Genomic DNA, 27,307 nt, shown 5'->3' with positions numbered 1-27,307 from the left:
GATGTTCTCTATGTCAATAAAAATGAGTGAATTTTACTTGGTGCTGTGCTTATAAGTGCGAAATAAAGTTTAACTGAGTTATGTGTTAGGGGATGTTGTTATAACAGAAGGCAAAACATTAGACATAATAATTCTGGAAAATCTGAGAAGTTTTTTGGTTCCGATTTTCATGGGATTCTCTCTCTATCCGCAGGTTCTGTAATTTTTGACGCATATCTTGTTCTTGATTTGATCATATCTCTATCTTAATCTCCTTCCAACCCTATTTTTCGAATTTTATGGTGAAGATTTTCTTGAAAGATTTGGTTTTTGAGTGATTGGATCTGATTTCTTTAGTATTTATTCACTGCATGCAAATCATATCATCACCATTCTTCATCATTGCACCTTGATCTACGTGAGAGACTCTTTGCGTTCTCCATTTTTGTACTTAGTCTTTTAGCTCTCTCATAATGTCTAACCCACGTTGCCGGAAAACCAAGCAGTTCCATCGTTGCCGTCTCTGCCTGCTCCGATGACAAACCCAGCAACAGCAAGTGGGCATCCTCCTTCACCGGTTACTCAAACACCGGAAGTCTCAAAAGAAGTGCTGAATCCGGCGCCCATCTCTACCATCGAGCACTCCGCCGACTCACCGGACGAAAATCCGGCAAAGCAAGGGGAACCAGCCAAACCCTCAAATAAACGCAAAAGGAAGGCGGCCGAAGCCCCAAAGCCCAAGCTCAAAGCAGTTCGTAGATCCAATCGCATTCCCACCCAACCTAGGGTTTTAAAGCTTGGACCTCCGAAAATTGTGCTACTCGACGAATCCGAAGACGATGAGCCCCCAGCCAAGCACGCACGCAGATCTGGTCCAACGGTCGAAACCTCCACCACTGCTGATGAAGAGTCTGCCGCTCCAACAGAGGAGACCACAGAACCAACGGTTTCTTCTCCGGTGGAATCTCTTGATACTCTGCTCAATGAGACCGAAGCAGAGGTGGCAGCAGAGAATCCGTCTGATGACGAGACACCTCTTACAGAGGTATTGACGAGGCTCAAGCGAAAATCAATCCGTGAAGGAAAGATGAAAGCTACCACCTCAGCTGCGCCCACAACACCGGAGGCCACAGAATCGGATGAGGAAGACATGGAAGTGGAGGACGAGGACCCCGAAGGCTCCGACATGGAGGTTAGCAAAGCTTTCAAGTCCTTCTTCTACACTGCTGAAGCGGCGAAGTCTTGGCAAAACGTCAAGGAAATGGATTGCTATAGTGAGCGAAACATTGAGCAAGATTCCTTCAAAATGTTCAATCTTGTGGAGTTTTTTAAGGCTCGCCACTTGTTCCAGTCAGTAACCGAGGTGGAGCCCTTTGTGACATCGGTGGTACAACTTGTCTACAGCAATCTGACGGCAGATCTCGGAAATCCAAGGTCCAAGAAGTATGGGAAAATCTTCTACAAGAACAAGATCTTCACACTGACTCCTTCAGTCATCAATGGCGTCCTTGGCACACCTGATGTGAAGATCACAGCGGTGAAAAACATGGACAAAGTCGCCAAGGTCATCACTGGAGGGAAAGAACAAAAATGGTTGAAACCAATGAAGTCTTCCACCTTGTCATACCTATACTCTGCTCTGTTCAAAGTCATGACTCTGAATTGGATAGTGTCAACCAACTCTACCGTGGTCACACAACAGCACGGCATACTTCTCTACTGCATTGGAGAAGGGTTGCCATTCAATCTGGGTCAGGTTATCTTCGATCAGATCGCTGCTTCATCTCAATTATCTGGTTTGCCGTTTCCCTCTTTGATTTTCAGGGCCCTCCGGAGTCAAGGCGTAAAGGTAAAGGATTCTGTCAAAAGAGAAGCCGTCCATGAGTATGCTCTCACGAGTATGCTTTTCAGTGAAGGCAAAGTTGCAGATCTCCCCTGGGTTAATCCTATTGCCGCTCCCACTGTTTCAGACACTACCATGATAACAATCCCAAAGGCAACCTTGCAGGCCCTTTTGCAGCAGATTGATGAACTGGAGAACAGTCTACTTCAAGCTCGAAGAATTCAGGGGGAGTCCTCTTCCATCTTGAATCAAGCCAAAGGGCAATTGACAGCCCTCCTTTCTTCCCAAAAAGGGGGAGGTGATGCTGATGCTGCTGATGGAACAGGGGAATGAAGTCAGGGGGAGTTGTGTTCTTGGATTTCCGAAATCTGCCGTCAGATTGCTGTAGACAAGTTGTACCACCGATGTCACAAAGGGCTCCACCTCGGTTACTGACTGGAACAAGTGGCGAGCCTTAAAAAACTCCACAAGATTGAACATTTTGAAGGAATCTTGCTCAATGTTTCGCTCACTATAGCAATCCATTTCCTTGACGTTTTGCCAAGACTTCGCCGCTTCAGCAGTGTAGAAGAAGGACTTGAAAGCTTTGCTAACCTCCATGTCGGAGCATTCGGGTTCCTCGTCCTCCACTTCCATGTCTTCCTCATCCGATTCTGTGGCCTCCGGTGTTGTGGGAGCAACTGAGGTGGTAGCTTTCATCTTTCCTTCACGGATTGATTTTCGCTTAAGCCTCGTCAATACCTCTGTAAGAGGTGTCTCGTCATCAGACAGATTCTCTGCTGCCACCTCTGCTTCGATCTCATTGAGCAGAGTATCAAGAGATTCCACCAGAGAAGAAACCGTTGGTTCTGTGGTCTCCTCTGTTGGAGCGGCAGACTCTTCATCAGCGGTGGTGGAGGTTTCGATCGTTGGACCAGATTTGCGTGCGTGCTTGGCTGGGGGCTCATCGTCTTCGGATTCGTCGAGTAGCACCATTTTCGGAGGTCCGGGCTTTAAAACCCTAGGTTGGGTGGGAATGCGATTGGATCTACGAACCGCTTTGAGCTTGGGCTTTGGGGCTTCGGCCGCCTTCCTTTTGCGTTTATTTGAGGGTTTGGCTGGTTCCCCTTGCTTTGCCGGATTTTCGTCCGGTGAGTCGGCGGAGTGCTCGATGGTAGAGATGGGCGCCGGATTCAGCACTTCTTTTGAGACTTCCGGTGTTTGAGTAACCGGTGGAGGAGGATGCCCACTTGCTGTTGCTGGGTTTGTCATCAGAGTAGGCAGAGACGGCAACGATGGAACTGCTTGGTTTTTCGGCAACGTGGGTGTGGACATGGTGGCCATGGCTGCTTGAAATTGGGGATTTGACAAAATCTGTCTAATAAGCTCAATAGTGTTTGGGTTAGACATTATGAGAGAGCTAAAAGACTAAGTACAAAAACGGAGAAAGCAAAGGGTCTCTCACGTAGATCAAGGTGCAATGATGAAGAATGGTGATGATGTGATTTGCATGCAGTGAATAAATACTAAAGAAATCAGATCCAATCACTCAAAAACCAAATCTTTCAAGAAAATCTTCACCATAAAATTCGAAAAATAGGGTTGGAAGGAGATTAAGATAGAGATATGATCAAATCAAGAACAAGATATGCGTCAAAAATTACAGAACCTGCGGATAGAGAGAGAATCCCATGAAAATCGGAATCAAAAAACTTCTCAGATTTTCCAGAATTATTATGTCTAATGTTTTGCCTTCTGTTATAACAACATCCCCTAACACATAACTCAGTTAAACTTTATTTCGCACTTATAAGCACAGCACCAAGTAAAAGTCACTCATTTTTATTGACATAGAGAACATCGTCGCAGCGAACGTCGTGCCCCTAGTCTAAATTTGTGAAAGCGATCGAGGATGGCCATTTTGTAAGGTAGCATCGTCGCAGCGAACGCCGTGCCCCCCAAACTACTTTGGCTTTTTCTGTGCTTTACATAGATTATACACACAAACTGAGTTAGTGAAGAAGAACATGTTGAAACAACATAGAGCATCACACAGACAAAAAGACAGTTGCATCTAAGAGTATTTCTTTTGAATCTGATGCAACAAACATTTCCTTTTTCATTAGTTTCGAAGACAAAGGCCAAGAGACCTTCTTAACATGGTGAATCTCTCAAAATCCAAAGGTTTAGTAAAAATATCTGCAATTTGGTTCTCGATTGGAACATACTCTAACTTAATTACCTCTTGTTCCACTAAATCACGAATAAAGTGGTGTCGAATATCGATGTGCTTGGTTCGTGAGTGTTGGACCGGATTCTTTGAAATGTTTATTGCACTGATGTTGTCGCAGTGCATCACCATCACATCACTCGTCACACCGTAATCTGACAACATTTGTCTCAACCAAAGAAGTTGAGAGCAACAACAACCTGCAACAACATATTCGGATTCTGCAGTAGATAGAGACACACAATTTTGCTTTCTACTATGCCACGACACCAAGTTATTTCCAAGATAAAAACACCCACCACTTGTACTTTTCCTATCATTAGTATCCCCTGCCCAATCTGAGTCGCTAAAAGCTACAAGGTTCGTGTTAGAATCTTTGGAAAAGAAATGCCAAGATCAAGTGTGCCAGCCACATACCTTATCACACGTTTTACTGCTTTTAAATGAGACTCTTTAGGATCAGCTTGATACCTGGCACAAACACACACTAAACATGATATCAGGTCGTGTTGCGGTGAGATAAAGGAGGCTCCCAAATCATTGATCTGTAGAGTGTTGGGTCTACTGCCTCCCCAGCATTGTCTTTTGACAGAGTGTCGCTTGATCCCATCGGCGTGCGCATGTGCCTTGCACCTTCCAGATTGAACCTCTTTACCATATCCCTTGCATACTTCCCCTGTGAGATGAAAATTCCTTCTGGTTCTTGCTTGACTTGGATCCCTAAAAAGAATGTTAGTTCACCCACTATGCTCATCTCGAACGTGGTGGTCATGGCCCTTGCAAAATCACCTAACAAACATTGTGAGGTAGCACCGACAATCATATCATCAACATAGATTTGAGTGATCAGAATATCACTACTTTCTCTTTTAATAAACAGTGTCCTGTCAGCATAGCCTCTCACAAATCCAAACTCAAGTAAGAAAGATGTTAGATGTCCATACCATGCTCCTGGGGCTTGTTTAAGGCCGTAGAGAGCCTTCTTTAGCCTGTAGACGTGGTGTGGTCTGTGTGGATCTTCAAAACCTTTCGGCTGCTCTACATACACCTCTTCCTTTAGGATGCCGTTGAGGAAGGCTCCTTTAACATCCATTTGGTACAGCTTGATGTTGAGATGGCACGCAATTGTAAGAAGCAGCCGTATTGACTCAATGCGGGCGACTGGAGCAAAAGTGTCATCGAAGTCAACACCTTCGACTTGGGTGTAACCTTGCGCCATAAGTCTCGCCTTGTTCCTCACTATCGTCCCACACTCGTCTGATTTGTTCTTGAAGATCCACTTTGTGCCGATCACATTCCTGTCAGCAGGTCTAGGCACAAGATACCAAACATCGCTTCGAACAAACTGATTAAGTTCATCTTGCATGGCTAACATCCAAAATTCATCACGTAAAGCCTCCTTGACTGTTTTTGGTTCAAGTTTCGACACAAAGCACAAAAAACCTGGTAGAGACGTGCAAAGAGAAGACATGCAAATCATCTTCCGGTAGTCAACCGGTGGTTTACCTCTTGTGGTCATGCCGTCACTTACATTGCCAATTACTTGGGAGGTTGGGTGATTTTTGTGAATCCTTCTGGAGGGTGCATTACTCACATTCTCTCCTTGGTTATTGGGGGTTTCTTCTTCATCGGTATCACAGTGTTCTTCTGGTGTTTGTGGTGTGATTTCTTCTGTTGCCTCAGCATCTGTGGTTGCATCTTCTGCTGGCATCACAATGTCCATCACCTGACCTTCTCTATTATTCTCATCTGCAATACTCCTCACATCATCAAATACCACATTTACAGATTCTTGAATAGTTTGGCTTCTCAAGTTAAAGACTCGATAGGCTTGACTATTCAATGAATATCCCAAAAAGATACATTTGTCACTTTTTTCATCAAACTTTGTGAGATATTCTCTGTCATTCAGTATATAACACACACACCCAAAGACATGAAAGTATTTGAGATTTGGCTTCTTACCATGCAGAATTTCATATGGAGTTTTGAACGTACCAGATCTGATGTTGACTCGATTGTTGATATGGCATGCGGTGCTCACAGCTTCTGCCCAGAAGCGTTGTGCCAATTTCCTTGAAGCCAACATCACTCTTGCCATCTCCACCAGGGTTCGGTTCTTTCGTTCCACAACTCCGTTCTGCTGTGGCGTCTTGGGGGCTGAGAATTCTTGGAAAATTCCTTTCTTCTCACAAAACTTTGTGAAAGCCGCATTCTCGAACTCACGTCCTTGATCAGACCTTATTCTTGCTATTCTCACACCAAACATGTTAGTAAACCGGGCAAAGAGTGTTTTGAAAACATCAATAGTTTCAGATTTTTCACGTAAGAAAAAGGTCCACGTAAACCTTGAAAAATCATCCACTAAGACATACACATACCGTTTACCTCCAATACTCTCAACACCGACTGGTCCTACCAAATCCATGTGAATTAGTTCAAAGCATCGGGTTGTACCAAAATGTTGTTCAGCTTGTTGGGTAGCACGATGAGTGGCATGGATCTGCTTCCCTTTTTGACAACTCTCACAAACTTCCTTTTTCTTTTGTGTGATTTTTGGGAGACCTCGGACTGCTTCCAACTTGGACAACCTGTCAAGATTCTTAAAATTTGTGTGCCCTAACTTTTGATGCCACAGCATGCTTTCATCAATTTGGGCCTTATTGCACTTAGGATTATCGACAAGGTAACAATTATCACTAGATCTTTGCCCTTTCATTACACAACAATTTTGAGTATCAAAAACCTCACAAGAATCCTTGTTAAACTTAACATGCAAGTTCTCATCGCATAGTTGACTAATACTAATCAAATTTGCCATAAGACCTTTAACATGAAAAACATTTTTCAAACAAGGTAAGCCAGGAACATTTAAGGTACCTTTACCAATGATTTTACCCTTCGAACCACCACCAAAAGACACAAACCCACCATCACATACCTGATAGTTATTAAGGTAAGCATTGTCACCTGTCATGTGACGAGAACATCCACTGTCGAAATACCATGAACTTGAGATGTTAGTTTTCAGTGCTGTGAACACAACATTACATTTTAGTTCATCTTTTCTAACCCACTTCCAGACTTTCCTATGAGCTTGTGGTGGATTTTTCTTCCCTTTGGCTCTTGTTTTCTTTGAGTTGACAAAGATCTTCTTCTCGTCATTGAACTTCCTAAAACAGAACGGTTGAATGTGGCCAATTTGAAAGCAATAGTGACACACATACCTCTTTCTTTGTGGTCGTGTCTGACCAACTGAAGTTCCTTCCACGGAAAACTCCTTTCCATGAGTAGATTTTACCTTTGTCTTTCCAGGTGTGGATTCAACAGCGGGTGCAGCAGTGTATCCAAGTCCAGTGGTGTCCGTAGTTCCTGCAGACACAAAATCATCATACCTATGCCGACTTGAATTCCATTTGGCAATGGTGATTTGGGCTTCCTCCAGCTGGCTTGTAACATGCTCAAGCTTGACTTCCTTTTGTGTGATTGAGGCTTCAAGCTTTGCCAACGATCCTTTTAGCTTGACATTCTCCTCATTTGTTGCTTCAAGCTCCTCTCCTTGCTTTTTCCATTTTCCCAGTAGTTCGTCATAGAATTTTTTAAGTTCCATGACAACCAGCATGGTCTCTTCGTTGCTCTCCTCAGTGTTACCTACACATGCATTAAAGCACAGATAATTTGGAAAGAACCCTGTGTCATACCTGTTTAACAGCTGGTCTCCTTCATCATCCTCATCGTCGGACAAGGTTTTTCCGAACTTGACATGGAAAGCTGACAGACCGGGATCATCATCATCTTCTTTTTCTTCCTTTGAGCTTTCCGAACCATCGAAAAATTCAGCCTCATCATCACTCCAAGACACCCAATATGATTTGCCTCGTTTTCGTAAGGTGTTCGCACAGTGGTTCGCATAGTGACCAAACCCCTTGCACTCACGACATTGAACATTATTGATGAAATTTGGATCATACCTGAAAGTTTCAGTCGTTGAGGCAACTTTCCTCATTGGTCGTGGGGGTGTGAAGTCATTCCTCTTAGGTGGTGCGGAATCATGCCTTGGAGAGCTTCCTTCTCGATCATTCTCTTTGGTCCGTCTAAGTTTTCTCACCATATTGTTGAACTTCCTTGTGATGAGTGCAACATCATCTCCTTCGTGAATCTCCTCCAATTCTTCAGAATCCTCTAGATCACGTATCTGAAGGATGTGGCTGCTGGTTGTTGTCGTAGATGAGCATCCGGCATTGAACACAACAGCCTTCTTTTTGTGCAGCAATCCTCTTTCTTCCAATGTCATCTCATAGGTCCGGAGTGTGTTCATCAAGTCCACGAACTCCAGGCTTGCAACATTCTGACTTGTTTCGATGGCAGTAATCTTCATTTCAAAACGCGGTGGGAGCGTTCGTAGTGCTTTGGAGACAAGCACCCGATTGCTGATTGGATCTCCGAGCTCACGGCATTCATTAGCCACACTGAGTATCCTCTTGGAATACTCCTTGATGTCTTCACCTTCATCCATCTTCATGTTTTCGAACTTAGTGGTCAGGAGTCGCAGCCTTGTTTCTTTGACACTTGTGTCGCCCTCGCAATGTCTCTGGAGTATATCCCATTGTTCCTTGGCCGACGTGCTATTCTTGATGAGATTGAACATGTTCATGTCCACGAAAGAATAGATAGCATGCATAGCCTTTTCGTTAAAATTTGCCTCCTCGAACTCAGCTCGACTCCATTGAGCAGGTGGTGTCAAGATCACATCACCATGGGCATCAGTGGTCTTGGGAGCAGACCACCCTTCTTCGACGCAGTGCCAGGCTTTAAGATCGATAGCCTTGATGTACTGCCGGATTCTTATCCTCCAGGCCGAGTAGTTTGCACCATCAAGGATAGGAGGACGCATAACACCAAACGGCTCCATGTGGGAACAACTGTTGTAACAACTGTGACGATAATTGTTGTAACAACACCAAGGATCACACTCAGTGTATCGAGTGTTGGCTCTGATACCAATTGAAAGTGTGGCTCTCCTTATCTTCTCTTGCTCCTTCCTTCTCTCAACAGAATTCGTTCCTTCTTTTCCTCCTTCAACCTTCACGATTTCCATCTCTTGACTTGGTCAAAACACCTACAAACACAAAGTGAAGAAAGAGCAAAACACAAAACTCGATTCGAAACTAACAGAGATGAAGGGAGAAGCGGCGGTGGCGGCCGGCGGCTGCTATCGTCTGAGAAGAGGGAGAGATCGGAGAAAGGAGGAGGTTGTGAGTCAGTGTCTGTGCGTGCGAGGTAAAACATGAGAGATAGAGAGAAATCAGTGGGACGAGGGGAGAGGCGCGGCTTCGCCGGAGAGCCGGCGACGCCGATGAGGAAAGGGAGAGGGGCGCCGCTGCGCGCAGTGTGTGTTCGCGTGAGTGGGTCTGGACTGTGTGTGCGTGAGTCAATTGAAGAAGGGTAGATAGGTTTTAGTTAGGCTCAAGTGTTGGGCTTTTCTTTTAATGAGATTGGGCTGCGATTTTTATTTGATGTCCGGGCCTCTGCATGCTTATTAATGGGCTGCCTTATATTAATTTGGGCTGCAGATTTTTCATGAATGGGAAATGGGACACTTATTTAATTTATTTAATTAGACTCTAATTTGGGTTTACTTATTTAATTGAAACTGAATATTATTATTATTATTATTATTATTATTATTATTATTATTATTATTATTATTATTATTATTATTATTATGTGCATATTTTAAGTAATTACTTATTATATGTTTAAGCACGACATGATTTGCATTATGCATATTTTTGCAAATGAAAGCATTTATGATTTTAAATTAGTTTTAATAAATCCAAGCATCAAAGAAAAGTCGAGCAAGGATATTGTTGGTGTCCTTAGCCGAGAATTTAATATTCAATTATTTATTTTTTTAAATTTGAAAACACGGTGTGATGAATTAGGAATGTTAAGCACACTCACTAAGATATTAAGTTAGCTTCACCAGACCTATTAAGAATAGAATTTCTTGTAGGCTTTTGTGCACCAAGGGGATTAGCTAGCGCTGTTTTTCCATGACAAGTTTATGTGATTATGATCTTTAGGCTTTACCTAACCAGGTGGGCTTACTTTTCAAATGTATAAAGTATGATTAAGTTATTAAGCATCAAAACTGTCGGTCGTATTCGGCTAGAGTCTTATTGCCTTGCTTCAGACTAACAAACTCCATTTCTTTCTTTTTTCGATAGCTCCGTGGTACATACTTCTTACAAAGAGCTGCTTTGAACTGATCCCAAGTAAGGCCAACTAGTTGGTAAATAATGTGTAATATACAACAACAATCTGTCTCTGTAATTAGTACTCCATCCGTTTCGTAAGAGAGTATCATATATTGAATGACACAGATTTTAAGAAAAAAGATCAGTAAATAATGTGTTGAGTGAAAAATGAATGGTTGTGGTTGAATTAGTTGTTGAGTTATATAGAAATGAGTGATTGTGGTTAAAAAGATAAAGTAAGACTATGTCCCAAAATGAAAGTGATACTGGGACTAATGAAAATTAAAATGTGATACTTTCTTATAGGATGGAAGAAGTATTAATTAACTATTTGTAATTAGGTTGACTTTCGATTAAACAAATAATGGTTACGATATCCTTAAAATAATTTGTTGACAAATTAGCACGAAGCATGTGGGGTGAAGGGGTAACGTGCACGCTGCTTCTGATGGGAAATAGAAAACAATTAATTTACTTATAATAAGATCAACTGGCTGCATCTGCTTGCATCCCCTTTATGCCTTCTATTTTAATTCTGACTCTACATTATTACGAATTTTTTTGCAAATACTATCACAACATGAAACAAACTCCAACTTTCCTCTTTGTATGTTTAATTTAATTATCTCTTGCAACTTTGTTTTGACTTGAAAGATAAGAAGAAAGGGTATCGGAAGATCGAGACGAGCAAAGACTAAAAGAAAGAAGAAGAAGAATCACGCAACGGTAATTTCCTTCCACATAGATTTGAATTCTTTTATTTATTTTTAGAAGGAGATTTGAATAATTTTTACAGAGTTAATGTCTCAAAAACGTCCTATTATTTTAGCGTGTTTTCAAAAATGTCTCACCCTAAAGTTATTGACAACGGAATACTCAATCTTTAAAATTTTTCCAGTGCCGTGAATTTGACGCGAGCAGCCGGAATATGTTACTAGCTCTTTAAACAAAGAGTTCTTTTGGAATATGATTATGATGTTTGAATTAATTTTTTAATTTTTTCTTTGAGAGGGATATTGAATAATTCTAAAATTCATATGAATATATGATTATGATGTTTTCATATCGAAAAGTTTGATTTTTGAAATCTTTGGCAGAGCCCGAATATGTTACTAGCTCTTTAAACACAGAGTTCTTTTGGAATATGATGATGAACAGGTAACAAGTATTTCAATTCTTGTAACCTCTAATTTTGATATCTTGTTTTTTTTTTTTTTTTTTTTTTTTGAGAATATTGAGAGTGGTGAAAATGTGATATATTGGGAGTCGTAAATCTCAATACTAGGGCATAAACACGCAGTCACATGCAAAATACGAAGAGAAATGACAACAATTCATTATAGATTGAGGAACAAAAATTATGTCTCCATCATTTATTCATCATTTACGAGGAACAATTCGTGATAGATTGAGGAACTACAATTCGTAATAGATGAGTTCGAGGGTTTTTTAGGACAGTAACTTAGATTGATTAGGAAATTAGGACAACAACTTTCGAACTTGTAAAAATAGGACACTAATTTTTTTTAGAGTAAAATAGGACACTAATTAATAAATGTTGCATCCGCAGGACATTTTTCGGCCAATTATCAGTCGAGAAATGTCCTATTTTTACGACGCTTTATTAATTAGTGTCCTATTTTACTCTAAAAAAAAATAGTGTCCTATTTTTACAAGTCCGAAAGTTTTTGTCCTAATTTCCAAATCAATATAAGTTATTGTCCTAAAAAATCCCTGCCTCCGTAATAGATTGATGAATGCCTTATGTGTTGAGAAATAATTAATTCGGGGCTGTGAATGCAGTTTGGTCGAACAAAGAAGCATGGCAGAGGCCCTTATCTTATCGATGATGCAAAAGTTGGAACGTCGGCAAGAAAGTTCAAACTGTTGGATCACTTGCATGTTGCTAACGTGCTCCCCTGAGTACAGCGTCGGCGAAAGGAAATTGAAAGCCGAGAAGGAAACAGAAATGATAAATGAGCTGAGAATGATTGTGGATATAATGAGAGACCAGAAATTGGGAGAGGGGAGACGCCTCAATTATCTCGTATGCGACGTTGTCGAGATGGTTCGAGTTACCCTCGACACTATCAACAAATACTTCTCTGAGATTCATCCTGCCCTACAGTGGATCAGAGAAATCAAAAAGAGCTTACTTAAATTGGGGATGGAGACAGACTCAGGAAATGTCGGAGAAGATGAAGATGAAGATGAAGATGTGGTGGGATTGGTGGATGCTGTGGAAAAGCTGCTTCGCACGAGGATCCTCCACGAGGAAACACGTCGTTCGACTCTGCTTCTGAAAGGCATGTCTGGTATTGGGAAGACACTTCTTGCCAGACAATTATACAACCATTCGGACGTCGTTGCCCGATTTGATCGCCGTGTTTGGTTGTGTGTTACTGACCTAACTATTAAAGAGATACTTATGAAACTAATACAACAGGTAGTGGAGAGTGAGGAACTGGAAAGAAGAGATTCGTTGTTGGAAAAAATGGAGCGTGCAGACAACCGCAGTCTCCAACAAATGCTTCACCGATACCTAAAAGGAATGCGATATCTCATAGTTCTTGACGACATGCCAAAAAGAATGTACTTGACATCTATCTTGGAAGCTCTTCCACGTGAAGGTATGCCCACATATCTTTTACTTATCTAGTCCTTTGATTTCTTTACTTTTTTCCTATTAATAACGGTTGAAGGGATACATTTGTCTAGTTCATTGATTTATGTTAAGGGTGCGTTCTCTTTGGTTGTAAATTTATCATGTGAAAATGAAGTATTAATAAAATTTCACTCTTTAAATCCTTCATTTATTTTCCCATATTTCCTACTTGACCCTTACTCATTCCTCATTTACACTACAAAGGAGGGATAATATTATCCATCCAAAAATGGTGTGATAATATTTTCCTTCATTTATAGTGTAAATGAGGAATGAGTAAGGGTCAAGTAGGAAAAGAAAAGAAGGATTTAAATGGTGAAATTTTGTTTATCCTTCATTTTTACATGATAAATTTACAATCAAAGAGAACGCACCCTAAATGTATAAACTTTGAATTTGGTTTGAAAATATATAAACTTTCAATTTGATATGATTTTTTTACGAAACTAAAATATCAAGTTTTCATAAATTTTCGAAGAGAGTGATGTGTAATTTTTTTTTTTTTTTTTTGCATTGTTTTAGTTTCAATTTGTGCAATATTTTAGCTTGTTTTTCAAACTTTTTCAAAGTCCTAAATTTTAGCTTAATTGGTTTTTTAGCTTGACATGACTTTGAAAGGGATTTCAATTCGGGGATTTATTCGTCGTAAAATTTTTGTTAACAACACTCTTCATGTATCGTTCTTATGTAGTAGGCAGAGAAAGTAGATTGGTGATCACAAGTCACACGACAAATATAAATTCAATCTACCCTGATGAAGTTTATGATATGGAATTTTTGGATTCTAATAAGAGCTGGCAATTGTTTTTACAAACAATAAACTGTGGCAATGAATTGAAAAATGAGTACAAATTCCCAAAGGAGTTGGAGAAGAAAGGAAAAGAGATGTTGACCAAATATTGTTGCGGTCTTCCATTAGCTATAAAAGAGGTGGGAAAACAGTTAGCAAAGAAGAGATGTTTAGGGATTGAATGGGAAGAACTTTTTGAATCATTTGATTTGGGTTCAACTTTGGAGAAATTGGATTTGTTTTATCATAAATTAGATGAAAAGGTGAAGCCATTGTTCTTACAGATGGCCTTCTATAAGGAAAATACAACCATGAGGCAAGAAAAGTTGGACCAGATTTGGGTTGCTGCAGGAGGTTCAGAAAATTTTGCTAAATACCATTCAAAAGATTTAGTTGATGATTCTTTTATTGAGTGCAAGGATAAGGACACAAGGTATCACATGAATGCTATACTACACAAGTTATCCATCAAAAAAGCAGAGGAGGAAATAGGTTTGGAAATCCTAAGAAGCAATGGAAATAATCGACCCTATCAGAGTCCTCGACTCCATCGTGTTATCATTTGTAGTCGAGACAAGTTCAACTACTCCACGGATCAAGATAAACATCTTGTTTCTCTCTTCTTCCATGGAGGTGGCTACTTCGACACTAGTCCCTCCTATTGGAAGAGTTTTGAACTACTTAAGATACTTGACTGGGAAGATTTTGGGCTGAAGAATTTACCGGAGAGTATTGGCACATTGATTAAACTAAGATACTTGGGGTTGAGAAACAATCACATTCAAGAGCTCCCAAACTTGTTGGGGCGCTTGAAAGAACTTCAAGTTCTTGACATAGCTCAAAACTTCATGATGGAGGTGCCAGATATTATATGGGAAATGCGTAGCCTTCGCCACCTCTACTTGTCTCATGTCATTTGCCGCAAGCCTTTGAAGATAGATGCGCTACAGAATCTCGAGACCTTAACTTACATCTCAGTTGATAATTGGACATATGGTCTCTCAGGATTGAAAATGTTGTATCAGCTTCGCAAACTGGGTATCGAAGAAATGAATGCAAACACGGATGCAAGCAAACTCTTTGCTTCATTAGCTCGGTTGAGGAACCTCAAAAACCTAATATTAAAGGGGTTTCGTTTCAGAAGCATGCCTTGTTTGGACAATCTTGGTATTCTACAAAAGCTTCAGACACTCAAATTGGATGGACTCCTTGCCAGGTTACCAAATAGTTTCCCTTCAAATCTTGAATCCTTGAAGTTGGTTAATAGCTGTCTTGAAGAAGACCCCATGCCACTACTAGAGAAGCTGCCCAAGTTAAAACACCTCAAGTTGCGGAACGCATACATTGGTCAAGAAATGGTGATCGTGTGCGGGTATATTCCCAGCCTCGAACTCATGTGCATCGAAGAGTTGTGGAATCTGAGAAATGTACGAGTTGAAAACGGCCTAGCGCTTTCGCTTAAGAAATTAGAAATCAAGAATTGTCCGAATCTGGAGACCCTTCCAGAATCGATAAGACATGTGCGAGGGTTAAAGATGGTGACGACCAAAATCATTGCAACAAAGATCAGGAGGTCAGGCATGAGCTCCAACATGAGGGTTGTGGATATCAATCCATAAGCGTGATTGTCAGCATAATTTAAGTTGATATGTTTTGTTTGTTGGCTTTTGATTGGATATTCTGTAAATTTTTGTTCCTTGAATTCCCTCTTTGATGTTGTTTGTTTGCAGACAACTTTATTCACCGTTTTCACAAACAATTGTTGTATAATGCCTAACATGTGACATATTTAAGGGAAAATTGCATGCATGTAAATACATAAACTTTGCTCAAATTAAAATTCATATTTGACGTGAAGTTGAGATTTTACAATTAAATACACCAACTTTGTAAGTTGTTCAATTTTGACGCCGATTTTATTTCTGATGATCGAAAAAAATGACGTGAAGTTAGGATTTCATTCCATTTCGTTTTGTTATTTGTCCGGCGAACTAAAAGGCGTGTGCCGGCGAGCCACGTATGAGCTACGTCATTTTAAAATTTGAGAAAAATGAAATCGGCGTCAAAATTGAACAACTTATAAAGTTGGTGTGTTTAATTGTAGCATCCTAACTTCACGTCAGATATGGATTTTAAGCAAAGTTTGTGTATTTATATGCAATTTTCCCCATATTTAATCTTATCCTGGCAATTAGCATCATGAAATTATTTAAATATTAATAATACATAGCATAAATAAAAATATATGTGAGATTTTAATTTTTTGTAATCTTTAATTTGTGGACGATGAATTGTAGTATGTTGGTAAGACGTTTCCCATCTAACTATTTGATCAAATGTTCGAGTCACCTAGAAATACTATCTGAAATAGTTGATGGTGGTTAAATTAAACAAGACGATAAACCAAAACAATGATCAGACTAGTATAGTTAAACCATCCACATCAATGTAAAATCTATAATCTCGTACTCGTCTCAAACACAATTCAAACGTAAACTCATTTCTCTTTATTTTTGGGGAAAGTAGAATTTTCAAAATGTCTAAAATGAGAAAAATATAATTTCCCAATAAAAAATATCCCACTTATATAATAAAACATTTATTGAAATACTTTTTCATAGTCGAAAATTATTAGGTACACCCAGTCACATAGTATGCGACCGGTTTGAAATTAAGTTTATATTTCTTCACAATAATGTTTACTTTTATTCATAAGAACTTTTACTTTTAGTTATTTTTCACTCATTAATACTTATATTCTTAACTATTTGGTCAAGTAATCATTGGCGTAACAAAAAGTAATTATTGTTACAATAAAATGTAATATTTATAAAGTATTACATTTATTCACGATAAGTGTTACTTTTATTAATGCATGAGAACTTGTACTATTACATAAGTATACATTTTGTGCGAAAAAAATATACTCTTATGCCTATTAAAAGTAACCGATCGCATACTATGCGACCGGGTGCATGCAAAACCAACCCTTTCATAGTTATGTAAGGATATATAAACAGTAAATAGCATAACAAGCAACTAGAAAAGAAAAGAAAAGAAAAGAAAAGAAAAGAAAAAGAAAAAAAAAGGTTTCCTAGTTGTGTAACTGTGATATCAAAATAGGAAAAAGCTAGTTCAACTTACAAACCTACAACAGTGATATCAAAATAGTTTATCCTATTTAGTTTTGGTTTCCTAGTTGTGTAAGTGTGTTAGAATAGTTTAGGATTTGTTTCGACCTTTAAATACAGAACGTATTTGATATACAGTAAATATCTGATGCATATCTCTTATCTTAATTTTAATATTTTTTCCTATTTAGTTTTGGTTTCCTAGTTGTGTAACTGTGTTAGAATAGTTTAGGATTTGTTTCGACATTTAAATACGGAACATATTTGATTTACTGTAAATATCTGATGCATATCTCTTATCTTAATTTTAATATTTTTTTCCTATTTAGTTTTGGTTTCCTAGTTGTGTTGGAATAGTTTAGCGTTTGTTTCAACCTTTAAATACAAAGGTTTGAGTTTTGAGATAAATTTTGATTATTTTTAGAAATAAAATTTCCATAATTTTTCCTATTTATCTTCTGTGTTTTACTCTCGTGTCAGCTAACAAAAGAGTTGAAGAAATACTGTCAAGACTTCCGGTGACATAGCTCTTGAAATTCCGATGTGTTTCGAAATCATGGCATTGTTTGACTGGAAGCGACCGATTCATCAAAACCCACCTGCAAACTTCGTCCCAAAACGCAGCTTTTTTCCCATCACAGGCATTGTTTATACTCTTATTTCGTGTCGTGATGAAAGCTATAGTCCTTATTTTGATGTGTTAAATAAGAGTGTAATTATAAAAAATGAAAGTTATAGTCCTCATTTTTAAACTTCGTAACATATAGTCCTCTTTCTGAAAATATTGAAAGTCACAGTCCTGTTTTTACCATTAGGTCAGATTGTAAGCAACCAAGCAACAAAAAACACAATTCAACAACATAAATAAAGCTTAAAATCTCCAGAAACTACAAACAAAGACTCAGGGTCGAATCTCACCAAAACAACTCCAGAATAACTTGTCCAGAATTACCAAATTCAATCGGATTAATATTATAAAGAATGTCAGGCATGAAGCCACATACAAAAGAAATATATACACAATTATTTCAAAAAGTGATTAAAGCAAAAAAAAAAAAACAGAGACATGCTTAGATTGAGCTTTATTAAAATCGAAGTACTTATCTTTTAGGAGGCGTTTGGTTTGAGTGATAAGGCATGATTGATAAAATAATCCACTTTAATCAAGTGTTTGGTTTGCATGATTGAGCCCGTGATTGATAACTTGGCCTGTATCTGATCACCCAAATGAGTGATTGTTTGGATTATTTAATCACCCTTCCAATCCTATCAATCTTATAATCCAAACCAAACACAAAAAAACTACAGTTCAAACGGAAAAATTGGGAATTGAGAATGAGATTAGTGCAAGCATTACCCAGGTTGAGACTAGACTAGCCATCGTCTTGGATGATAATTGAAGGGACATGGGCGACTTTGTGGAAATCCTCTCCTGATGCTGATGATACCCTCTTCCCCAATTCCAGCATTCCATAGATCACCAGTTTTCGAAGAGTAGAAATGCTACTCAATCCATCTGGAAGCATCTTCAAACTTAAACACCTATAGATCTGTAATTGAGAGAGAAGGGGCATGGCTCCTGCATCTACTTGCCAGCCCCTCAACTTTGTTAATTGAGATAGCACAAGCATCTCGAGTCGAGGAAAAGTATTTGATGGACACGTCATCTCCTCCCCGACAAATGATTTCCTCCCTAAATACAAATATGTTAAGCAAGGAAGCTTCCCTAGTATCCCCATTGGATCATCCTCAATCTCACATTCTAACAGGTGCAAATGCGTAAGTTTTGAGCTCATGAAGTCAAGCTCGCAATCCACCAATACCTTCCCTAACTTAACTGTAATCGACAAGACATGAAGATTGGGACATGTCAATGCCTTTTTCAACACTCCTTCATTTGTTCCTAACTCGCAATCCTCTCTGATATCAAACATACAATGCACTAACTTGTCCATAGTAGCAATGGCGTCGATGATGGCTGACAAGCTTTCATTGTCATGTATGCGTGCTTCAAAACGTCGCAGATTCTTCATTCTATTGATGCATTTTAATTCATGCACTCTACTATCCAACTGACATAGGCTCTCCAACTCAACCACTCCTTTGTCCATGGTTAATCGATAACTTCCAATATTTTCCTTCTCATAATCGGGAAGAAATAAGTGTTTTAAACATAGCATCTCCTTGAAAACATTTGGTACTTCAACATTCCTCGAACGACTTAAATCAAGGGTATCCATGTACACCAAATTCTTTATGGACGATGGTAGCTTATCGAATTCACATTGTTGTAAACGCAAACGTCTCAAGTGAACAAGATTAGTGATTCCTTTCGGTAACTTTCTTCCTCTGAATTTGAATCCCACCATAATTAGATCTCTCAATAGTTTGAATTTCTGGAAATCAACAATACTTTGTGGGGGAAATTCAACAGAAATTCTTTGATTGAACATGTGAAGAGACCTTAAATGTTTGCTACTATCTTCTCCAAGCTCGTCAGGTTCGACTTGGACTTCTTTTCTGAAATGGATAGCCAAATGTCGTATTTTCATATGTCGCAGGATTGCACTAAGTTTCCCAGTTTGATACTCAAAACTCAACACACCAAAATCCTCCATTTTCCCCAGTTTCAAACATAGTTCTCTTACAACATCATGAAGTTTGCACGTCTTATATTTTATTGTAGGTGTGACACCATTGTAAATTTCGACTTGGACTATGGACCTGGAGGCCAACTCACCCAAGTAGAGCTCGGCAATTTCAATCAAAGTTTTATCCTTGTCTTGAATATTCTCAGATGAAATCATGCCTTGTGCTATCCATCTACTATATAGATCGTCAACATCTATATCTTCGTCCTCTTCAAATATACCCAGATAGAGAAAACAAGGCTTCAAATAATAAGGTAGACTTTCATAGCTTAAATTTAGCACTCTATCAATCTCCTTCTCATCTCTATATATGAATTCTTTGATATCCTCATTTACTAACTCCCACTCCTTCATTGAATTTTTCATTCTCAAAACCCCGCCCAGTAAAGAAATTGCCAATGGCAAATACCCACATTTCTCCACCATTTTTTTCCCAATTTTCTCAAAATTTTCTTCCAATGCAAAATCTGTATTCAATTGAAATAGTAAAAATGATTAGTTTTTATACGCTGCCACATTACACAATTTTAGTTTAAGACACTCCATCCCATCCAAATTTGGTGATGCAATAATTATATATATATATATATATATATATATATAGGGAGAGGTTCAAATAAGAACCACTAATAAAATAAGAACGGAGAACCATTTTAAGCCATTCGATCATCAAGATCTACGGTGGATGCATCATCTTGGTGGATTGATGCAGGTGCTGGGTTCGACTCCTGAAGGGAGCAAAAAAATTATTTTTTTCGGATGCATTAAATTTAATAGCGGATGCATTAATTTGTATAGCAGATGCAGTAATTTTATTGGTTCTTATGTTCTCACGATAATTGTGGTTCTCATTATAACCGCACCCTATATATATATATATATATATATATATATATATATATATATATATATATATAGAGGCGCGCTCCAGTGAGACCCCCTATTTTTCGTGTAACATGAGTACAATGAATAAGACATATAATACTAATGAACAAAACGTATATCTAATGAACAAGATGTATATACTGATGAAAAATTAAATTTAAAAAATTCGTAATGAATAAGACATATAAACTGATGAACATGGCCGTATATACTGATGAACAATGATATATAGGGGATCGCTCCAATGAGACCCCCTAATTTTAGTGAGATCTAGGGCACGATCTGGTGCGTTTATTTTGTCAATCCTATGACTGATATTGTATCTGGAGGGTGATTTTTTTTCGCAGGGTTCGAATCCTGGAGAGAGCAGAATATTTTAAATTTTGTTATTCATCAGTATATACTGCATTGTTCATCAGTATATACGGCCATGTTCATCAGTTTATATGTCTTATTCATTACGAATTTTTTAAATTTAATTTTTCATCAGTATATACATCTTGTTCATTAGATATACGTTTTGTTCATTAGAATTATATGTCTTATTCATTGTACTCATGTTACACGAAAAATAGGGGGTCTCACTGGAGCGCGCTCCTATATATATATATATATAGGGTGGAGTTCTATGGAGACCACTTCTTATATAGAGAATGAAGACCAAATCTTGTGCGTCGATCTTGCTTAATCTAACGGTGATCATTCGTCCATTAATTATTGTAATTTTTTCATATTTATTTATTTCCCTAATTACAACTAATCAAATCTTTTATTTATGCTCAAATCTCTCCCTCATTGTTCCGTCCCTCTCTCTAAACTCACGCTCTCTCTCTCTCCCACACGTTCGTAGAAAATACTGATGAACATACTGATGTTCGTTGATATGTTCGTAGAAAAACAAACGAACATACTAAATTTTCTACGAACATAGCAACGAACATTAGTACATTCATTAGTATTTTCTATGTGAACATTAGTATGTTCGTTTGTTTTTCTACGAACATATCAACGAACATTAGTATGTTCATTAGTATTTTCTACGAACGCGTGGGAGAGACAGAGAGCGTGAGTTTGGACAGAGGGACGGAACAGTGAGGGAGAGATTTGAGCATAAATAAAAGATTTGATTAGTTGTAATTAGGGAAATAAATAAATATGGAAAAATTACAATAATTAATGGACGAATGATCACCGTTAGATTAAGCAAGATCGACGCACAAGATTTGGTCTTCATTCTCTATATAAGAGTGTGGTCTCCATAGAACTTCACCCTATATATATGGGTGGGCTACCGTGAGAGCACATCTTAAAATAAGAAATAAGAGCAACTTTTAATGTATGAATTTCATGTTAAACACGTATGAATTCGCTGCATAAAGGTATGAATTGTGTAAAATAAATTTTTGCTACCTTTGGGATTCGAACTCAGGACCATAAATCCATCCAACAGGATTATGAATCAATCGTAGATCTTGATGATCTAAGGGCTGCAAATGATTCTTATTTTATACCTTAAGAAATGCTCTTATTTTAGCCCTTCCCTATATATATATATATATATATATATATATATATATATATATGAACTGACCTGTAATGTTGGCACGGGGAAAGGCTTTCTTCTTAAGTAGTTCCAAAGCATGTTCCACGTTTAGACGTCCAAGTTCTAATGGGAATCCAATCTCTGCAACCTTTCGCTCCCGTGTAGTAACCAAGATTTTGCTCTGCAAATCATGGACAAGGAATGGATGCTTCAACATATCCCAGTCAGAAGATTCCCAAAGATCGTCCAAAACAATGAGACATCGCTTCTCTCTTTGTATCTCGCATAGTCGCTCCTTCAACTCCGACTCGTTAAGACTTGCAACATCGCTCACAGCCTTCCTGTTTTGATGCTCTAGCTGCTTGAGAACATCCTCCCAAACTGATCGAAACTGACATTGTTGAGTGATGCAAACCCATGCCGAACGATCAAAGCTGCTCTCGTTGTAGAGCTTTTTGGCAATGGTGGTCTTGCCTGATCCCCCCATTCCCCACACTGAAATAACTCTACCCTCTTTGTCTTGCCTTAGGAGATCACCAAGCTGCTTCAGCTCATTCTCCATCCCCACAAAACAGTCCCCGATCTCAAATTCGGGGAAAGTCTTCCTTGCCCTGTTGTTGGCCCCTTCATCTTGATTGTTGATGATGCTCTTCTTTATGCCACTTTCTAACATTTCCTTGTTTATCCTTTCAAGGCAGGATTTGATCGGTGAAATCTCCGAGCCCAATTGGTGGAGCAACTTGTATTGTTTCAAACTACGGCTGAGCTGTCGGAGGCCTCGTCTTCTCCTTGAAGACGCTTGATAAGCTGCGTGTCTTTCAATGGCAGCTTCGGCTCTGTACGCAAGATCTCTGATATCCGAGATCCAATTCAAAATAGTTCTGCTTTCATGTCGCCTCCTGTCAGCATCTTCGAGGAGACACTTCATCTCTTTGAGCTGCGTCTCGAGCTCCCTCAGTTCATCGCCCACACCAGGTAAAGACCTTCCTTGTTCCAATAACAAATCACGCAAGGTTGCTAGAGCAATTGTCACCACTGCTTCTGCCATTGCAACAATCCCAATCTCAAATTTCTTCGCTATTTGATTTACTACTGGTGAGAGTATATACAGAAGAATAAGGATAAAGAGCTTGTTTTCACGAATACAAATTCTTCAATCCAGATTGTGAAGGATTTGGATTATGGAACAGAGAAATTAGGAGAAGTTTGACTTTCGTTTGTGGAAAAGCATGAAGCAGTTTAGCCACATTATCTTATTAATTCCCCTTGTTTTGACTCTACCTTATCTTCTTTTTTCTTCATTCAACAATTCTCCTTCATTATTCCACTCATTCAAAGGGAATTTAGATTAGTACTTATTTAATGTCAGGGCAGCAACTCTTCACACCATTTCTCAACCACTCCGACGAAAACTCAATGATATATGGTTTAAAAAATGATGAGGTAATTCATCATTAGCTGGCACAATGAAATGGTCAAAGTAAGAGGCTTTAAGCCGATAAGAGTTCATTAATGTTATTAATAGAGATAATCTAGTTATGATATGAATACATTATTACACAAGACAGTTTCCTTTTCTGTTAGACATTTTAATATCATGTGTTGAATTAACCTGATAAGAAGTTTAGCTAACAAAGTTTTAACCGAAAGAAGGTTATCCAAACATAATCACCAAAGGCAAAAAATATACACTCATAAATGACAATCAAGGTGCTAAAAGGGAACTTGAGGGTGTTTGGCTAAGCTTATTTTAAAGAGCTTATAAGTTCTTGGAGCTTATAAGATGTTTCAAGAGCTTATAAGATGTAATTTTTAAGAACTTATAAGTTGTCAAAGTATTTGGATAATTGAGCTTATAAGCTAGAGAGAGAATTTTTTGTTAGAGAGAGAAAATCGAAAAAAATGAACTTGAATGATATATAATGAAAATAATAAATTATAGTTGAAAAATATTTGTAAAATGATTGTTGCATATGAGATTATAAAAAAATAAGTTGGGGTAGAGGAACTTATTTTTTGGGGAGCTTATAAGTTCTTGGAGCTTATTTTTGGAGATTATAAATTAATTGGGAGCTTATTTTGCCAAACACTTTGAAAGAGCTTATAAGCTCAGTCAAACACCCTCTTAGTTAGTTATTTTTATTGCATATAGCATTATTTGAAGTTGATCTCAGTCTTCTGGGTGCTAAAAAATATACCTAGCTTGCTGTAGCTATATATCATCTATTTTTACTGTACTTGGTTACTGCTTTATACATAATGAATGAATTGTATCTCAACTTAACTATACACTAGCAGATCATAACGTACTCAAGGTGGGGCTATTATAGACAACCATTATTTTTTCATGTTTTTAATGTTTTCAAGATGTTAATTTTCTAGGGAATTGAGTGTTTGACGGAGTAGTTGTTTTGTGTTTGAATTACTTTATATATATATACCTAGTAAAATGTGATATTTTTTCGAACTTTAAAGAAAATTTTCAGAAATATTTTGGCTGAATTACAAAAAGTAATTTGAATCAAAGTTGAAGTTCATCTCGATACGAATTTTTGGGCACAAATAGATAAAAAAAAAATCTAAGTCCAAACAAAAAAAATATGATCGAAATTTTATTTTGGAATGACTATGGCATGTCATGAGGTTGGGAATAATGACCTATTTATTTTTGAAATTGTAAAAATATACAGCATACTCCCTTCGTTCTATAAAAATAGTCCTGGAGGCTAGAGACACATGTGCATGTTTTAATAAAAGTGGTTAATATTATTAATAATAATTAATTGAATTGTGAATTGATAGATGTTTCTACCATGGATAGGAATGGTCCCACCATATGGTAAAATGAGCAAATAAGTTAATATATGGAGGGTAATCTATTGTGGAGTAGTGTTTATAAATAGAGTAGGACTATTTTTTGTTGACACCCAAAAAGAAAAATTAGGATTATTTAGAGTATTAATTTTCTTAGGTCAAAGGATAATATGATAAGAGTGGATATAATTTTTTTAGGCTGCGTTTACTTTTGTGTCAAATGTTTGAAAAGAAGAGAGACATTTAAAGACATAAATTTTTGTTATTCATCTTTCTCTATGGATAAATTTATCCATCAAAGTAAATGCACCCATAGAGTTACTAGCTGAGATTACGTGCGTTGCACGTATAATCTCTTATTTAGCATCTAAACAGTAATATATATGAAAAAAAATGATAACACTATTAATTGTTAATAATTGATTTTAATAAATATTTGCAAGTACGTATAAGAAAGTATACAAAAAAATGAAACAAAAGTTAATATATGTACAATTAGGACCCTTAAAATTATATGATAGTCATTATATATAACTAATCTTCTTGAGAAAAGATAAGAATAACCAAAGACACATTGCTCTCATCTTATATAGCCCTACTAATTCTTTAAAAAATTTCTAAATCATAAAGCCGATTGTTATTATGGCTAGCTACAATTATTATAGTTGCATATCATCCAAAAAGAGAATTCATTATATGTCGTTCCTTCTTCAGAAGTGAAGAGGAATAATGTTATTGGGAAAGTCTTTTTTAGAATTCAATTCTTGATTCTCTTGTAGATTGTTATTCATTACTTTCCACTCAATTGCACTATAGACCTCTACGTCTTTTCATAAGTAAACAAACAACATAATCAATAATGTAGTAAAATCGGTAAAATTGGAGAGAACACCTTTGTACGCCTTTTTAACATTAGATTCTTCTTATTGTATTCTACGCACAGTTCCACATTTACATTGATTGTGTCCTAAAGCTCTTGACTAAGTCTCATACTTAAACCTAAATAATTTTATTTTTTACACTATGTATTTTAGACACACGATATCATTATATTCTCATATCACATGTCAAATCTTAAGTATCTTACACCGGTCTATACACCAAGATGAAATTATACAAATATTAAAATTAATACTCCCTCCGTCCATGAAAGAACTTCCTAAAAGGGAGTGACACAGGTTTTAAGAAAAAATATTATTGAGTGTATTAAGAGTGGAGAAAAGGTAGTTGAGTGTATTGGGAGTGGTGAAAAAGTATTATAACTAATATTGTGATACGCCCAACCCAATCCCCTAGCTTGGCCCTATTAAGCTCAAGCCCATTAGCCCATTAGGTTTTCATCATTAGATTTAAATAATGTAATCTCTTAACTTTCAAGCAATGAATGAATATTTTGGTTTATAGTTATCAAATCTCTCTCTTCTCTCTTGAATTCTGGAGTTTGAGCTACTCGAATTGCTCCACCATTGATACGGATCGTATCAATTGGTGCTTTCATTGAGAGAATCTCTCCTTGAATATCCAATTTTTATCAAAAAAAAAATTGCGTTTAGCTGTCGGCATTGTGCGAAACCGAGTGGAAGAGGGCACGATTGATTTGGGTTATTTGCAGTGTGGAGAACAAGAAACAAGAGAAAGGAATTGAAACAATTGAGGTCAGGGTTACTTGCCGATATTTCTTTTTGTTTGCAGAGCAGTAGTTTGTCTGGCTTGCTTGCAAATCCCGTTGCTCGATTCTTCTATTTTGGTTGATTCCTATCAGTTGGTATTTTTGAAGGGGTATTAGTATTAGGTAAGAGATTTGTTAAATTGATTGTAGAATTGCCGGTGAGATTTGTATGCACTGAAGAAAAAAAAAACAAAAAAAAATTGAAATTGTTGATGGGTGGTTGGTGAAGAGCAGGCGACACATTGAAGAGATAGTTGGATTAGTTTTGTTGAAGGAATTTTAGGAGTATAATACCACATGAATTTGAGAATCTGATAGTGTTGATGGCTTTCGGACTAAACTCACTTAGGTTTCTTGGAGAAGATGGTGATATTTATGAATGGACATGTCGAATAGATAACTACTTCACTCTTCGCGATGTCCCGGGTGAGCAGCGACTTTCGTTGGTCTTTTATCACTTAGAAGGTGAGGCATTGACATGGTTCCAATGGTTGGAGGCGAATTGTTTATTAACGACTTGGAGCAACTTCTTGATAGCTATCAAGTTTCGCTTTGGATCATCGAAATTTGAAGAACAAGAGAAGAGCCAAATTCAAGAGCAAGAAGTTAATGAAGTAATCGTACAAGGATTTAAAGAAGCAAGCGAAATGGTGTGCTTCGTCAATGCAACTGAACAACCACTCTGCTTAGAGAATCAAGATGCTAAGGCTGAGGCTGAAACATGTGGAGTGAGCTTAGAGATTCAAGAAGCTACAGACGCAGCTGAAATAAGTGCAGTGAGCCAAAAAATTATGCCTATGTACTTTCAGAAGAGTAATGATGTTAGGGGATTGATTGGTCATGTGAATGATACCACAACACAAGTTCA

General features: G+C 37.8%; 3 protein-coding genes across 3 annotated transcripts; 2 read left to right on the top strand and 1 right to left on the bottom strand.

Moving 5' to 3' along the window:
* Window positions 1-514: 514 nt before the first annotated feature.
* LOC131018174 (uncharacterized) lies at window positions 515-2,155 on the top strand. The gene has a single exon (XM_057946893.1). The coding sequence runs from the start codon at window positions 515-517 to the stop codon at window positions 2,153-2,155; it is 1,641 nt and encodes a 546-aa protein (XP_057802876.1).
* An 8,889-nt stretch (window positions 2,156-11,044) lies between these two features.
* Window positions 11,045-15,546, top strand: LOC131017144 (disease resistance protein RPP8-like). Its single transcript, XM_057945880.1, has 3 exons — window positions 11,045-11,449; window positions 12,095-12,921; window positions 13,651-15,546. The coding sequence occupies exons 1-3, from the start codon at window positions 11,436-11,438 to the stop codon at window positions 15,363-15,365; spliced, it is 2,556 nt and encodes an 851-aa protein (XP_057801863.1). The 5' UTR covers window positions 11,045-11,435; the 3' UTR covers window positions 15,366-15,546.
* A 2,269-nt stretch (window positions 15,547-17,815) lies between these two features.
* LOC131017142 (probable disease resistance protein At1g58602) lies at window positions 17,816-23,275 on the bottom strand. The gene is made up of 2 exons (XM_057945879.1): window positions 22,005-23,275; window positions 17,816-19,995 (listed from the first exon to the last, which is right to left on the bottom strand). Exons 1-2 carry the CDS (start codon window positions 23,002-23,004, stop codon window positions 18,251-18,253), a joined length of 2,745 nt encoding a protein of 914 aa, XP_057801862.1. The 5' UTR covers window positions 23,005-23,275; the 3' UTR covers window positions 17,816-18,250.
* Between the last annotated feature and the right edge of the window lie 4,032 nt (window positions 23,276-27,307).

The sequence above is a fragment of the Salvia miltiorrhiza genome, chromosome 3 (genome assembly GCF_028751815.1).
Source record: "Salvia miltiorrhiza cultivar Shanhuang (shh) chromosome 3, IMPLAD_Smil_shh, whole genome shotgun sequence".
Classification (NCBI taxonomy): Eukaryota; Viridiplantae; Streptophyta; class Magnoliopsida; order Lamiales; family Lamiaceae; genus Salvia; species Salvia miltiorrhiza.
The sequence above is the reverse complement of the archived record's forward strand: the minus strand, read 5'-3'. Positions and strand labels throughout refer to the sequence as shown.